Source organism: Teleopsis dalmanni, chromosome 2, assembly GCF_002237135.1.
Source record: "Teleopsis dalmanni isolate 2A chromosome 2, ASM223713v2, whole genome shotgun sequence".
Classification (NCBI taxonomy): domain Eukaryota; kingdom Metazoa; phylum Arthropoda; class Insecta; order Diptera; family Diopsidae; genus Teleopsis; species Teleopsis dalmanni.
In genome coordinates, this window is record NC_051847.1 from 114,014,236 (window position 1) to 114,026,255 (window position 12,020).

Consider the following 12,020-nt stretch of genomic DNA (forward strand, 5'->3'; position numbering starts at 1 on the left):
AGAAGTAATTCGCCAATATACACCAAAATTCCTAGAGAGACTTAAGTTGCATTCAAATCCTCATCTTCGACATTTATTTTCTGCAACTGCACTAAACCGCTTTAAAAGAAAATCATTGATAAACATGAGTACCCTACTAACCCAATACCTAGCATACATGTACGTTTTTTAAGATTCTCACAATTATTGTTTATTTTTATTAAGAAATTAATTTCTATTTAAGAAATAAAACATTGAAGAAAACAATTTTTTCTTGATTTGCACCACAATTTGAAAACAATCTGTTAGTTTTTGTATAAAAAAGCATTAAGCGGTTTGCCGTTCAATCTAATATTTTTAAATTGAAACTGTGTCAGCATATATCTTAGCAGAAAAATAGTCGATATAGTTGGAATAGTTGAAAATTATTCATTAAATTGCAATGTCTATGATTATTATTATCTTGAAAACCGTGTCGCTTTTCAGTATTTGTGAAGTTGAGACATTGTTTATAAAAACTTTTAAAAAAGTATTGTGAACGCATCCAAAACTTTCTACTGATGTGTCAAACATGAGAATGTAGGAATAATAAAATAAAATAAAATACTAATAGTGCTAGTTTCTACGGCATTTTATACGTATTGTAAATATAAAAAATAGAAAATGCAAGGGGTTTCGAGTCTTGTTAAATCAACAATACCTAATTACTTATCAAATTTGCCAATACCAGACTCTTTTACCGGATGGTTTAAATTATCATGTAAGTTGGTCTCTTTATACACATTTAATTAAAATAGATTTAAAATTATTACTACACATTCCTTTTGAAAAATTATAGAATTTAGTTCAATTGTAAATTAACAAATTATTCAAAATTATTTAATATAAATTAGTTTAATATACCTTAACAACATTTGTCTGCACTTATTATGCAACAAAACATGCACTGGCTATCAAAGTACAAAAAATAAAGTGAAAACAAAACTAGTTGTTCTTGTAGCTGCAAGTTTTTTGTTTTTGTTTTTTTAGCTTCGCAAAAAATATGTGTGGTCTGATATCGGGCAAGTGTTGTCGGTATATGATTGCATTTATAGATAATAAAATCTAAATAAAATCTAACATAAATTTTTATATAATTTTACTAATTATAAAAGATCATGAAATATTAATAAATAGAAATTTTTTTATTTTTTAGTCAGGGATTGGGTTACTTTAATACCACCTACAGCTGTTCTTGCCGGAGTAGGTTACATTTCTTATTTAGCATTTTGTCCCGCAGCGAGGAAATGTGGTGAAAGTGGTCGCTGTAATCAGAAGGTTAGAAAACATGAGGCTAAAGTTGTGGACATGATTGATATAGAAAATATAGCAGAAAAGGCTGCCTTCTGTCGCTGTTGGAAAACCAATAATGTATTTTTAGTATAGCATACTGAAGGATCTACCATTAACAAATATTTTATATTTTATATTTTTAGTGGCCTTACTGCGACGGAAGTCATACTAAACATAATAATGTAACAGGAGATAACGTTGGTCCGCTGGTGATCAAAGCAAAATAGATTCACTAAAGTTGCATTTGATACATATATATCAAAACTTTTCAATAAAGAATTGAGTTATAAAAATCTGCAAGATAATTTTGTATTTTTCATTTAAAACTAAAAACATATTGAATTAGATCTTATCCAAGTTATAATATTAATATTTATTCTGTTATTAAAACACTAAAAATAAATATGAATATAAATATATAAAAACTGTTGTAACATCTGCTGTTTTTTTAATGGTTTTTATTTTATGAAAAAAAAAAAAACGCTGAGCAAATTACATTGCTGGCAATGTTCCCAAATATAATATAAAATAAATAGAAGTTCAATTTTTAATGGAACTGTTCGTACAAAAAGGCATATTAACTTGAATGTATGGGTTTGGATTGCAAAGACACTTGTTATTGCCATTTATATGAAATAGATCTATTTATTTGAAGATTTTGCCTTGGTTGAATTTGCGACCACCTTTATCAGCGCCGGTCCAAGAAAAATATTGTGTCACCAAATTCTTTGTTTCCTCAGATTTGGCATCAAGTTTTTTCCATGAATAACAATCATAATCAATTTGCCAATCAGAAGAAAGTGTAAATGCTAAATCGTGTCCGCGCCATACCCACACTCCAGAAATAGTACTGTTATTGTCATCACCAAATAAGCAAACGGATGCGAATGCTTGTTTGCGCATTTTATCAAGACGTTGGAACATTCCAGTTATAAGATTGCAAGACATAAAAGTTTTAGTGAGTTCATCATTATATTTATATTCACCGAACCAAATTGAGTAATTTTCTGGATCGAACTTTTCCCAGAAGAATGGAACGGAAACAGATTCATCTTCATTAGAATAACACCGTTTAAATTCATCAAAATTGAATGTGCCTTTGGGCATCGCATCAAAGGGATCCTTGGATTTTGGTTCGGCCGCAAGAGCTTCATCTGCAATATCCATTTCTTCAACAGGTGCTGCCTTAACTTTTTCTGTTTTTTTAGGAACAGGTTTTTCAGTTTTTTCCTGTTTGTTCACTTGTGGTTTGCCACTAGTCTTAGCTTGGAATTCAGCATATTTTTTTGGATCAAACACAATAGCTTTCTCACATAATACATAATTCTTAATAACCTGCTTAACTTGTGGTTGATTAAGTATTGTAATAAACCAACGATTCACGTTGCCAAATCCACTCCTTACACTCGGTTCAAGAACATATTGGTAAACGTGTAAGAGAGATGTAAAAACTACTATATCAGCTAAAGTGATACGTTCTCCAACCAAATATGTTGACTCAACCAATTTATTATTTAACAGATCAAGTACAGCAGTTACGTCTTGTTTTGCGGTACTGTTCTTCTGTTGCGGCATAATTCCCAACAACGGGAAAACCCATGAACATGAGGCTGGAACAATTTCATTATCTGCATACGAAAGCCATTGCTGAACTTTAGCTTGTGCAAAAGGACAGTTCCCACCACGCAATTGTTCATTAGCTAAGAAGAAAGCAATTGCATTTGATTCGGAAAGGTAATTGCCGTTTGCAGTTTCGAAAGCTGGAACCTAGCGGAAAATAAAGATGATGTCACTGAAAAAAGCATGCTTGTACCAATAAACTTACTTTGCCGCTTGGAAATTTCTTAAGAAAGTCTGAAGTCTTATTAGTTTCCCCAAATACGAAATTCTCAGCTACTTTAACCTGGGCTCCTGAGTATTGAGCGGCTATTAGTGCTTTATATGCACGGAAATTTTCAGGGTAGGTATAAAGTGTCTATTTTACAATAAAAAGAATAAATTTATTATCGAGTTTAATCGCAGTATAATATATGGCAATTCTTTTATTATTTCAACAAATTAATATGTAAGATGTTGCAGATTTTTTTAAATTACATCTACTCCAAAATTTTACTTACTCCTGTCGCCATGGTTGTTTTTGCCGGAGAGAACGAGACTTGACAGACGTTGAATAAAGAAATTTTCGCAAATGTCTTTTTTGTTTTATTTGAAAAACAGTGTTGTTAATTCCGATCAATCATTTTATTTCATAAGAATACTCGTATAATTACACCTGATTTATATATATATAATGTTTCTAAAATTATATAATAATTTTGTTTCCAAAATTGATCAATTGGTCAATTGTTAAATAATACTCTTTTTTAAAAAAATTTAGTTTTTACTTCTGTATCCTAAAGATAATTATAGAATATAATTCAAATATTGGTGTAAATAAAAAACTTTTAAAAATCAAATTTTGTTTAAAAATATGTTTTATTTAACAATTGACCAATTAGCTCGTTTCAAAAATAAAATTATTTTTGAAAAATGTTAATCATTATAACAATAAATTATTAAAATTATATATAAAATATTTTTGTTTAAAATTATAGACGTAATTTTATTAAAGTAAAAAAGAACCAAGTTAAAGATAATAGTTTTATTTTAAATTGATACTGTTTTATTTTTATTTAATTTAAATTATTAAGTTTTCATATAAAGATAATGAAAAAATTAATACGAAAATTTCTAAAGTAATTACTTTAGTATTTATTTAGGTAAATGTTTGATTTCCTAGAGTAACATAATTAATTGGATATTAAAAACAATTTATAACATACAATAAACATTATAAATATATACAATGTACAATTTCAAGCTGTAATTGTTTTCTCCGTGAAATTATTACGAAATTACTCTCTTATTTTTTTTTTTTAATTCTACTAAAAAATAATAAATTTAATTTTCAAATAATTTGATATTTTATACGTTTATAAAACCGAAAACAAATTAAGACTAAGACTATATATGACTTACCCTACTTAATTCTATTTCTATTATATATTTATACAGTTCATACACATTAGACGTTTTCGGTGGTTAGCAAGTATGCGAAAAAATAGGACGTTGCTGGCCTATACTGATCAAAATGTATGCAAAACAACCACACTATTTTCTCGATCTAGGCCAGTAGTTGTATACTGGACACACACTTCGGCCAGCAAAGAAAATAGTGTTACCAGTAAAATAAGAGAACTATTGTGGACTTTCATTGGAAATTTCAACTAATATTTGCAATCATACATCATAATTACATGTAAACAAAAATTAAAATTTCAAAAAAAAAAGAAAAAAGTAAAATTCTAGTGTTTTATTTTGAAATTTTTAACATTTTTACCATTTCATTTAATTCTGTATTCATTTTAATTATTAATTTTATATTAACTATTTAGTTTTATATAAAATATAATATGTTCGCGTTATGTGCACATATGCAAGATTTGATATTTACCAAAACATAACACTGAACAGACTGCAACAGTGATGCGAATGTCTCGCTACACGAATATAGGTCAGAATGCGTTTTTTATCACATATGCGAGACCTTAAAATCGCCATCAATGTATTTAACACAATTAAAGCCTGATAATAACTCTATAACGTTAAAAATCATAAATTGTTACAATTCTCGTTTTAAGTAATTTGCTTATTTTATTCAATTCATACATTACTTATAAAAAGGATACACTTAATTAAAATAAATTATAGAGACATATGAAATAGTAAAATATTAATCATATTTTGCAATAAAAACAAAAATTTTACTGAGGCTAAATCTATACATCAGAAGGTTTCAGAATTTGAATAATTGAAAATGGCACTCTTCATCATTTTTATCTTATGTGAAATCTGGGACTAAATAATTTTTATAATATGTCAATTAACATTCCATGCGACATTTTAATTTACTATGATGTTAAATTTGAACTATGAAATCAGCTGTTGCTAGTTTATTTACATATGTGCAATTTTTTGGGGATTGTTTTAACTTATAGAATACAATAACTAGACTTTGGCAGTGGTTGTAGTTCCTGGTAAGATTTTTGGAGTATAAACGTTATATTATATAACGAAATTATATTTGAATATAAGTTTTTTCAAGTTAATTAATTAAAAATATATTATTATTTAGGGTCAAGTAAAAATTATCGGTGCAAATCATTGTTAACTTCAATTCCTATTAAAAATAGAACGTAATTTAATATATTGCATATTTTTACTAACAATAGTTGCTTGTTTATTTCAGGACTTTGTCTTAGAAGTTTTTTGTTATGGTTCAGTTAAAAAAACACATCAGTTCGGATCGGGGCTTTGCTTTAACAAGAATATCGTTTTTTTTTCGGTTTTCGTTCCGAAGAATATTTTTTAGGCATGTGTGCAACAAATTAGTTTTTCTATCATGATTAAAATCATTTTATTCATTCTTTTCAAACCATACTTGATGAATTTATTCAATAAAAAGACAAACTATAGGCTTATAGTTTAGTTTATTAAAATTTATGGTTCAAATCCCTAGTTTAGATGTTAATTTTAAAATATTGTAAATAATTATTTATTAAATTAAAAACAAAGTTAATTGGTCTGTAAATTAATTGCAAGGAATGTGTTGGTTCACATTATTTTAAAATATGTATAAGTAAATTTTAAGTAGTTTTAGTGCAAGCAGTTTTGTCGCATGTTTCATAGATGTAGCAACTACACGCCATTTCAATGGCTTGACATTACATTTCAATTAATTTCGCTTGGAACGTTGGAATTCAGAATCTGTCAAATATTCCAGTTGGACGTGTGAGAGTCTGAATTATAATTTTGTTATAAAATCTTAAAGTTGATAAAACTTATTTAAAAATATAAATGTATTTGTGTTTTAAAATGAAGTGTTTTATTTTATAATATATAATTCACACTGTTTAAATGTTAAAAAAAACAAGATGTAAGATATACTATGGCTAAAAATTTATTAATGAAAAAGGGAAAGCGTAACATTAAATAAATCATGCTATAGAGGGTGAAAAATAGAAAATCGATTCAAACACAATAGAAATATAAAAACAACGATAAAAACTGCGAAACTATGTAAGTTATAAAATAATGCTAATTATTTAAATAGATTTATTTCGTTATTATTACAAACGCAGAGAACAAAACTTTCTTTACTACCACGATGCGTTTTTTTATAATCCTGTTAAATTTGGTCACATTGACGTGAATAACGTTACTTAATAATATAGTTTTTTTCTGTGCAACAATTTAGTTTAGCTAGGTGTATATGTAAATACATATATCTATGATTGACACGTGATCTTCAATAAACAATAAATCGATAATTTATATTAATGATTTATATAGTTTTTAAACCGTATTTAACCAAATATATTTTAACTTTCATATTATTATTAATTTAAAAATAATATATAATTAGGAAAGAAATGTACAAGTCGAGCTATATGATATCTTTTCTATATTTTAGGACGTTTAGATACTCTCTACTTTATTTAATACAAAAATCCTTATTTGGGTTATAATTGGAATGATTTATATCAAAATAATTTATTTATGTAATAAATATTATATAATATGATATGGTATGTATGTAAAGTAAAAGTTGATGATATTTTTTAATGTAAATATTTAAATATTTATTATATTTATAACGTCTAAAAATATTGAGATATAATGTAAGTGAATTGCGTTATATGTGTAATAAATTTAAGATTTTATTTTTATATATTTAAGGTTTTCAAAAAATGCCCAGAAATGATGTGAAACAATTATGTAATGATAGAAAAAGTCTTCCCGGTTTATTAAATGAACGAACAAGAACTCGAAAATTTAACAAAACTTTAAGCATAAAAACAAACTCAAATGTGCTGACTGGAAGGAAAGGGAATATTATAAAAAAAGTGCCAACATACCATACTAAACATCCAGAGCAACTAACAGTTAAAGCAACTGCATTCAACACATTAAATCCCAATATCAATGTTGGGTTTTGTAATGTGGATGTCGAAAACGACTATACTGAAACTAATATATTTTCTACTCATTTTTATCCGGTTGTTACAGTAATTGTTAAAGATCCTGAAGCAATAGAGATTCAATCAATCGAGGACTCAAATTCTTTAAATTATAAGCTGCTAGATAATATTAGTGTAGACTCAAAATCTAAAATTGATAAAGTCCATAGTCATGATTTAACATTAAAAAAAAATAGAATATCTGTTTCTCCTGTAAAGTCTTTAAAATACAAAAATAAACCGAAACCTCTAATAACTAAAACTGTATTAAAATCAAATCATAGACTTAAGTCTCTGAGACCTAGAAAAAACGTTGCTGAAATTAACCGTAAAGAAATTGTTGTGCCAGATGTATTTAATGGGCCCGTTTGTTCAGGTTAGTATAAAATTTTGTTGTCATCTAATAAAATAATTTTTATTATTGAATTTATCACAAACTTAAAATATGAATAGATTTAGAGCAATATTTATTTATTTAATTTTTTTTTTGTTTTAAATTTCTATATTGTTTTTACAATGTTTATAATATTTTGTTTTACAGTGTTCACAGAAATTGATTCAAACCAACTAAATAAAATAGAAGTACTGGAAGAGTGTTTAGCAAAAGGTCCCAAGATTAAACGTAAATGTTCTAGCAGTAATACTTATCAATTTAAATCAAATAGAATTCAATTAAAAAAAGGTATTGAACAAAATAGTGATATTACTTTAGATAGTACAAATAAGAGAAAACGTACATGCAATATGTCACTCTATGAACAGCGGTACACAAACGACGATAGCCGAAATGTTGCAAATGGCTATGGAACATCCACACGAAGTTCTACCTCTGCTGTGCACACGGACATTGATGCACAGGAAATGTCCACACATAATCAATATTACATGAGTACATCAACTGCAGCTCTGAGTAGTAGTTCTACAAGTAATGTTGGTAGTTTACAAAGCATGGCAACACTTTGTAACATTGGAAATACTTGTTACTTAAATTCCGTTGTGTATACATTACGTTTTGCACCACAGTTTTTACACAACCTGCACCATTTAATTGCAGATTTGAGTACAATACAACTTAATTCAAAACAACGTTGCAAATCATCTTCTTTGGGACGCGGTATTAGTTCTATGCATATACGAAGTTGGAGTAATAAAGATTTGGCTTCATTAGAACAATATAATTATGTATCTAATGCTGGTAATGCTAGTAATCAGAAGTCGAGTCATCAATTGCTAACTGAGAAATTACATGAATTGTATCAAAACTTACATCATAATGAAATAGCTGACTCAACAGAACCTTTTCACGCTGACACATTATTACATGCTATACAGGATGTGAGTGCAATATTCGAGGGAAATCAACAACAGGATGCTCATGAGTTTTTGATGTGTCTTCTAAATAGCATACGAGAAACATGCCAAGTTCTTATTAAAACAATCGCAGAGTGTCCCGATATTATTACTAATGGGTATGAAAAATATTTATATACCATATGTATATAATATAATTTTTATAAATGTTAAATATTTTACTTTATAGTTATGTATCATATATGGATGAGCTAGATAATGGATATACGGCAGATAAAAATGTTGAAAAATCTCTTGGTATCAGTAATTCAACAAAGAACTCATTTTTGCGTAAAACAAAACGAAAAGAAGATACGAAAAACTCCAAAAATCATCGTGTGCAATCCCCGTTAAAGGAGTCAAGCAATAGTGGAATAAATAACTCCATTTCGAACAGTTTATTTTACCTGAATACTGTAGATCTTGCAAGCACAAATGCTCAAACAAACCATAATAATGCTAATGCAGTGAATTCATCTACTACATCAAAAAGTTTTTATGGTGATGATTCTGTAATAGCTACCACACTAAAGGATAAAGAACGTCTGACTAAAAAAATAAAAGATTTAGGTTTAGACTTTTTCAGTGAAGATTTTGAAGGAATCACTGTTTCAACGACAAAGTGCTTAAGTTGTGAAACTATAACAGAACAAAAGGAGAGAATGATTGACATTGCAGTTCCTGTACCAATATCGGGATGTTCAGATTATATGGAAAAATCAAATACGTTTATACAGGTAAAATCTATTATCAATATTGGTTTTTATTTTTTGCATATTTTGTATATTTAGGAAATGCAAAATCTATTTTAAAAGTGAAACAAAGTGTTAAATTTGGTTATTGGTTAATAGGTAGTGAAATAGGTATAGGATACGCGAAGTGAACTATCTTAAAAGGTAAATAAGTATTTATTTGGCTTAGAATACTTAAATAAACTATAATGATTTAGTTCACAAATTTTAGAATATAAAAACTTCTGTAGTTGAGATCGTCCTAAAAAGTAATATTAAGTACAAATTTTAGTATTTATACTGGATCTATAATGGATCTACTTAAGCCAAAGAGCTAAAAATGACTTCAGTTTGGTTGAAAACTACTTCAGCTTTGAACTTGAGATCTGTTTTCCAAGAACGTGAAAACGTGAGGTCACGTGAGTTGAGATCTCTGCTGAGAATTTCACGTTAGCTAAAGCAACGTTTCGTTTGAGAATAGGATAATATTCTGAGTCCAATTTTGCGACAATGTAAAACATTTTATCGTATTACGGCAAAATGCTGTTTGCTATTTAAAAATGTCACATTTGGAGTGACAGTTATTCCGTGTGATGTACCAATTAATTATCAGTTTTTGAACATAAATATAAACTAATTACCGTGCACATTTTATTTAAGAGTAATGTAAGTTGGCAATTAATTTCAACTTGAAAATTAATTGTTGCATTTATTGGATGTATGTTTAATTTAACTAATACATTAATACATACAATTAAAATACTTTTATTTTTTTTTACTTTTTGATTTAATTGTATTCTAAGTAGATTGTAATCTTTTTTAAGTATACTGAGTTTCTCAAGATTTTCTTAAAGCTGATTGAAAAAATTTGTAATAGTTTTACATTACTCAAAGCTTTCTCAAATGTGATATTATTTTATGGGTAAGAAACTCTACTTCGTAAAATTAAATCATGTTTCATCTAATGTTTCTAGCTGTAATAATTTACTTATTTATTTTTTTTTTAGAACTCCTGTGTAACACGAGAATATTTTCGTGGTGAGAACAAGTATAGATGTGAAAAATGTACGGGGTATACTGAAGCAATACGATCTATATCTTATGAAGTTTTACCGCGGCTGCTTGTTATACAGTTGAGTCGTTTTTCTGGTGGCATGGAGAAAATAAATAGCTACATTCCAACATCATTTACATTACAATGTTTTTGCGCGAAATGCTGTGAATTAAGCGATGCAAATAAATTACATATATATAAATTGTACAGTGTTATAACACATGTAGGCGCAACGATGTCAGTTGGGCATTATATTGCTTATACATGCTCACTTGATTGGGCAAATGAATATATTAATTGTCCTAAAGATCGACGTAACAATCAAACAGCTAATCAACATACGAACAATACGAATAGTAATGTTTTTACACAAGTGAATAGTAATGAACGAACACAAGGTAGTCAAAGTTCGAGTGCAAGTGCTGCAGCGTCTGCGATAGCGTCATCAGGTAGTAAACTCATAAAGAAAATGATTTGGAGTAAAGCTTCTAGCAGTGGAGATATGAGCAAAAGTATTAAAAACTCAAATTCGGCAAACAAAAGTATTACAAATGGAATAAGTAAAACCAATTTAAGTACAACTTGTAACAGTTTAAATTGCTGCGCTACACGTACTTGTGCATTTCAATATAACAACACAGAGGACCTTAGTGAAGAATCTTTACAGAATGGTTTCAATTATAGCGGAAATATTAACAATACAAATTATAACAATATGCCAACTAGTTATGGTAGTACTGGACGCGCAGGTATAAGAAATCCGTACAAACCAAATCATACCTCAACCGGAAACAGTGGTTCTGAACCTATTTGGTATATGTGCGATGATGATAAAATAAAAGCAATGACTCAAAAAGAATTTGAAGATTTATTATCGCCAACGCGTAAAATAACAATAACTCCCTATTTATTATTTTATGCCCGCTTTGATCTGCAGCAAGCTACAAATCAAACTTCCAAACAAATAACATCGTCTAAACCTACTTGGTCCAATGAGAGTCTAGCATCATATGGATTACAAAAAGTATAAAAAATGTTATAATTTAGAAATTCTAGGTTTTTATAGAATGTAAGCTATTTAAATATTAAAATAAATGATGACAAAAAGCAGTTAAAATTTATATGCTTGTCACATTAAAATATATAGCACTTTAGGACTATATATTATTCAATATTTTTTACATTACTTTGCGCTAGACTTTTGCTCTTTGAATAAAAGCAGTATTTACATATTTTGTTAGCCTTTTTGAAGCAAATATTTCTAATTGTTGATAGTATCATAACCAAATGACTGATTATATTTCTATTAAATATATTATTTAATGTCTGAACTATAAAATATACGTGAGCTATAAGTGTAATATGTGTAAAACCTTAAATGATAATATAAAAAAATTAGTTTAAAAAAGTAGATTTAAAAAAGGAAAACATGGGATTTAGAAACTATAAATACTGGCTGCCTTCCGGCATTTTAATGCGATTTAAATATATTTAAAGAAATTTACGTGGACTTAA

The 12,020-nt window shown here is 27.9% G+C and overlaps 3 protein-coding genes across 3 annotated transcripts; 2 read left to right on the forward strand and 1 right to left on the reverse strand.

Annotated features, from left to right (window-relative positions):
- Window positions 1–554: 554 nt before the first annotated feature.
- Window positions 555–1,616, forward strand: LOC119678245 (CDGSH iron-sulfur domain-containing protein 2 homolog). The gene is made up of 3 exons (XM_038089968.1): window positions 555–739; window positions 1,175–1,389; window positions 1,455–1,616. The coding sequence occupies exons 1-3, from the start codon at window positions 643–645 to the stop codon at window positions 1,536–1,538; spliced, it is 396 nt and encodes a 131-aa protein (XP_037945896.1). The 5' UTR covers window positions 555–642; the 3' UTR covers window positions 1,539–1,616.
- Window positions 1,617–1,747: 131 nt separating this feature from the next.
- Window positions 1,748–3,539, reverse strand: LOC119678244 (elongation factor 1-gamma). Its single transcript, XM_038089967.1, has 3 exons — window positions 3,429–3,539; window positions 3,137–3,286; window positions 1,748–3,078 (listed from the first exon to the last, which is right to left on the reverse strand). The coding sequence occupies exons 1-3, from the start codon at window positions 3,438–3,440 to the stop codon at window positions 1,957–1,959; spliced, it is 1,284 nt and encodes a 427-aa protein (XP_037945895.1). The 5' UTR covers window positions 3,441–3,539; the 3' UTR covers window positions 1,748–1,956.
- Window positions 3,540–6,346: 2,807 nt separating this feature from the next.
- LOC119678775 (ubiquitin carboxyl-terminal hydrolase 1) lies at window positions 6,347–12,020 on the forward strand. Its single transcript, XM_038090825.1, has 5 exons — window positions 6,347–6,429; window positions 7,090–7,746; window positions 7,912–8,839; window positions 8,911–9,457; window positions 10,459–12,020. Exons 2-5 carry the CDS (start codon window positions 7,101–7,103, stop codon window positions 11,533–11,535), a joined length of 3,198 nt encoding a protein of 1,065 aa, XP_037946753.1. The 5' UTR covers window positions 6,347–6,429; window positions 7,090–7,100; the 3' UTR covers window positions 11,536–12,020.